We start from the raw sequence: 4,757 nt of genomic DNA on the forward strand, positions 1-4,757 counted from the left end.
GCAAGTATGTTCACGTAACATTCAGATAACGAAGTAATTTTTGCAATTTGCTCATGCCTGGGATGCTGAAACACGAGAAGTCTGAGCTACTCAGTGACATTTCTGAGCGCTTTGTTCCAATTTGGCAACGTGGAAGTGGTTTCCTCACGAAGCAATCCGAGATCTAAAGTCCCATCCCTATGTTGACTAATCTCAACATTCATCAACATTATCTCTATCGACTAACTGACATTATCTATGACAATGTATTGGCCAAATAGTGCCACACAATGATCAAGTAACTGCAATTCAGTCTTACGCCATTGTTTATTATGATATTTACGATGAGAGAAAACACAACAGATATACCATTTCCATCAATTGTGAATATACACTTAAGGTACCGTTGTCTAATTATAGAGATTCAGTGGGCTACTGTAGAAAAAAGTATTTATAAAACACAAAGGTAAAAGACAAACTGAGTTCAAATTGAGCAATTGTTCCCATTTGTTAACGTATCAATAGTGTTCAAAATTACTTTTTCTGCAAGTCTGCAATTGCCTCTTCCTTTGTAATTGTTGTCCAGCCCTCTGGAATGGTACCATCGCCTATAAACTTCATTTTGTAAAGCTTCTCCAGGTCGGACTTAAATCTGCAGATAAACCATTTCCAATATGGCTGTACGGTTAAGTCTGGCGTGATACTCCAACTTGCATATTTTGGTACTGCTGTACGATAATCCTTATATGGTATTGTTTTACCGTTTTTTGAAAGCCCAAACCGGCCATCACTAGCAACTGAACTCGTACAAATATCAATCGCTAAATTATCTGTTCCACGTTGATGCCACCCTGTAACTGCCTGTGGCCGATGAATCTGAACGCTGTGGTCCTCGTCATGATTGGGCATCGTGTTTGTGCAGATGGCTTTACAGAATGGGCACTGCACCCAGCACCCACCCATCTGGTCACAGAGCATGTCATGCGGTGTGTTCCTTACGTCTTCTAAATCATTTAAGGATGCTTTAGAATATTGTTTGTTCAACTGTGCCACCATGGTTGTCATTGCTGTGGTTAGTTCTTCTCTAAAGTAGCCGATGTCATTTACATCTTTGTAGTCAGCTCTAACCAGACTGTGCCTTGGGCCACATATTTTGTCACCAAGCTGTTTACTAAACTCATCCAGCCACGATGATGCATCGCCTTTGGTTTTCTGGACAGCTGTTGTTGCATCAGTAATCGCTTTAAAAACATCGTTTTTGTAAAGCTCAAGACATGATCGTAATATTTCACGAATTGTTTTATTTTCGTTTGCTGAGCAATATTCTTCAACACGTTCTTTAATGTAGCTTTGAAAATATTGTTTTGGTCTCTGAATATATTCATTGAATTCTTTAAAATCTTCTCTTCCTGCTAAATGTATCATGATGTAGTTTTCTAAATTTGATCGATTGCCATTGAATGCCGGCCAATTTGATGTCATTTTGCTTGCAATGTCAAGGCTGGCTTTGTCACAGACAGCCTGGTGCACGAATGTTTTGAGTTTTCTGCACAAAGTCTCAGCAAAGATGGTGGTGTCTGTTGCTCCTTTGCATCGAATCTTAAAGCTGTTAAAGTAATCTTCGTTCTTGCTGTTGAGGTATATTAGAGGATCGTTTGCCCTCTGGAAATCATTCTGTATTTTTCGAAACCTCTCTTCAGCATTGGCCAAAATGTGTATTACTAAATCTAGCTTATACCTATTTGTGAGCTTCACAGTTACATTGCGTTTAGAAGCGGTATCATTTATACCAGCATCTACAACTGTCAGCACAGATTGTATTACTTCATGTATATTGGTTTCATTGTAACCGAGCTTCCGTTGCTCTAGATCTTTAAAAAAAATCACGGCTGCCTTTTCTGCATTCTCTTTTATTTTGTCAATTTCAATATCTTGTCGATTAGTGTACCATAAATTCTTTAATGCATTCACAACACCTCGTTTATTCACAACATGTTCTTGAGGATGAAACATGAACAATTCATTTGCATGCATGTTCGTCAATTTAGTTAATAAATATTTTTCACCTTCAAAATGTTCTTTCAGTGCTTCTCGTGCATGTTGTCTAAAATCCACTTTTCTAGGTGGGGTAATGCTTTTTTTCACTTCATCTGTCCATTCTTCCCACATCTGATCGAACTCTTTCTCCAATCGGATATCGTTCCGTTCGGTAGTTTTAAGTTTTGAAGCCAAATCGTTGCTCTCCTTCATTAGTTGATTCTCATAGCGTGACCTATTTTGATCTAGCTTGATCCGAGCACTCTTTTGCTTCATCAGATCGGTGCATTTTTTGTAAGTATCAGTCACAAGCTCATCCTTAATTATTTCAAATCTCCTTACGAAGTTAGCTTTCCATTGACTCAACAATTCAGCATCATCTCCGTTGAAATGTTTCAATTTCTTTGCTGATCTTGTTGTATTTTGGCAAAACCGTTTGCTCAACGCTTGACCGAGTCAAATCATACGTTGTGTCTGTACTGTTATTAATGATAGTCTGCTGCTTATTCTCCTCTTGAATAAAATGACTCCTCAGGCTCCAAGTCCATTTCCCATACATATTTTCCAGTTTGCTATAAGCTGCGATCTCTAGGGTGTTCTTGAAGCTAAACACGAAGTTTTCTGTGAGCAAGGCCGTCCATAGATCCTGAATGCGTGCTTTGAACTCGGATATCTTCAACACGTTGCGTTCTCGTTTAGCAATGTCGAGTAACATTCGTTTAAGATCTTGGCCATTTTGGCAGTAGCTTGGATTTAGCGGAGCCATTGGAGGGTCTCCCTCCCAAAGATAAGCGACGTAATGGATATGGGAGTCCACGTCAAACCTGATCACCTCGTCAAAGGAATCAACATCGCACTGCTCCTGCTGCGCGGCCAAGCACGTCATCTCATCGAGTTTCATCTTAAGGCGTCTCCTGCCCTCCATGTTCTTGTCTTGAGCGGTCCCATCGCCTACGTTTTGATGGACAAACAACTTCACCCGCTTCATTCGCAGAAACGCCTGCACAGCGATCTGTAGAATGTCTTGCATCTCTGATGGATTCTCTCCAAAAATGTTGATCACAGTCGCGTTGCCAAGGCCGATCACAAACGTATCCAGCTCATTGTCATGAATGGGTGTTGCATTTGATAGCTCTGGGGCTCGGAGCCCTTCTGTGTCGACTATCAACACAAAGTCAAATCCCAGCTCTGTGGTTAACTCTTCCTCCACCATCACCAACTGCATGTAGACGCCTCGGGTGCATCTCCCTGGAGCCACAGGGAACTGGAGACCGAACATGGCATTCAGCAGCGTGGACTTGCCACTGCCCTGTAAGCCCAGTATGGAGAGGACAAACAGAGTTTTGTTCCCAATTTTCTCAATCACTTTGTCCAAAACTGAGCTGATCCAAGAGAGAGGGACATGTGAGGCGTCACCGTCCATGAGTTCAAGAGGGAATCCAGAGAGCATCAAATCTGCTGCGATGCCTGGGAAAGCAGCTGAGCGTTTGTTAGCGCTGTCCAGCGTCTGTGACGCTTCGTAGATCTGGCCAACTTCCCTGAAAATGTGATCGATTCCAAAGGAAGAGGCATCACGTTTTCGTGATATTTTTTGCAGCTCTGCTTGTTTTATAACCGGTAAATTACTTTCACTTTTTTTTTTCTTGGACTTTACCATTTCTCTCCGAGCCTGGTGATACTCCTGTTGAAGTTGTGGTAAGCACGCTGCAGACAGCTTATCTAAATATGTTTTTATCCAATGCAGGAAGTATTTTTTTACTGTGTCTGGCTGATGCTGCTGAACTTCAATCACGCTTTTCATTACATTCTTGAGAGGAAATGCTCTGAGAAGCTGTTTTCTCCTTATGGATCGTTTTGCGATTAAAATTGTGTCCCTGTATTGCTCAATGCTTTGGTCCCCTTTTAATCTCAAGCGACTGAATTCTTTGTCTTTCTTGCACCACTCGTGCCACAATTCACCTTGAAGAGGCAGAAAAGTCTCCTTCAAGGAAGACAGTGGCTTGTCCTTGAGAAGACTCAGTAAGACGCCTGCCTTAGACTTGCCTTCTTTACAATTCTCATCGTCTTCATCAACTGTGAAGCTGTGCCACCTAGCGATGTTTGAGCAATCATCAAGGTTGATCGTTTGTGTTGAATTTGCCAACAGAGAGTTTAGAGTTGCCTCCAATTCATCCATTAAATCTGCCTCATTTCTGTTCTTAACAGCAATTTTCACTTTTGAACTTGAATGTCCACCCTCGATTCTCTCTTGGTCAGCACAAAGGCAAACAAGAGGCTTTGGAGAAGTCAGGCATTCTTGCAAAATGAGTTTAGCTTCATCATTGTGATCACGATCTGACATCAGTATCACATTGATAGAGGATATCTCGTGCAGAAACTGCACCTGTTTTCTGTGCCGTCTCGCATCTCCGTGCAGATTTGTGAACGCTACGCAGTCATTGAAGACGTCGTCATCCCTCCCACCTGGAAAGTACCAGGCGACCTCTGTGACTCCTTCCATTAGGAGACCATTCCTGCTGCTGCCTTTGCAGTGCCGATGAAAGAAAACACCATGTCTTTGCTTACCGAGCAGAGAGTTCAACATCTGAGATTTCGATGTGGGCGATTCACCAAATCTGATGAAGGACACTAGAGGAGTATCTGCGTTAACAATTGCACAGCTTTTGGTTTGCAGGGTGTTAGTAGATGTGTCACGGCATTTCCAGTTCTTGTTAATCTGTCGGAATGCCCAAAGAGGGAAT

General features: G+C 42.0%; 1 protein-coding gene across 1 annotated transcript; it reads right to left on the reverse strand.

Annotated features, from left to right (window-relative positions):
• Window positions 1–344: 344 nt before the first annotated feature.
• On the reverse strand, window positions 345–2,529 carry LOC144953718 (interferon-induced very large GTPase 1-like). The gene has a single exon (XM_078884284.1). It carries the CDS (start codon window positions 2,290–2,292, stop codon window positions 514–516), a length of 1,779 nt encoding a protein of 592 aa, XP_078740410.1. The 5' UTR covers window positions 2,293–2,529; the 3' UTR covers window positions 345–513.
• Window positions 2,530–4,757: the final 2,228 nt, after the last annotated feature.

This window comes from Lampetra fluviatilis, chromosome 81, assembly GCF_964198595.1.
Source record: "Lampetra fluviatilis chromosome 81, kcLamFluv1.1, whole genome shotgun sequence".
Taxonomy (NCBI): Eukaryota; Metazoa; Chordata; class Hyperoartia; order Petromyzontiformes; family Petromyzontidae; genus Lampetra; species Lampetra fluviatilis.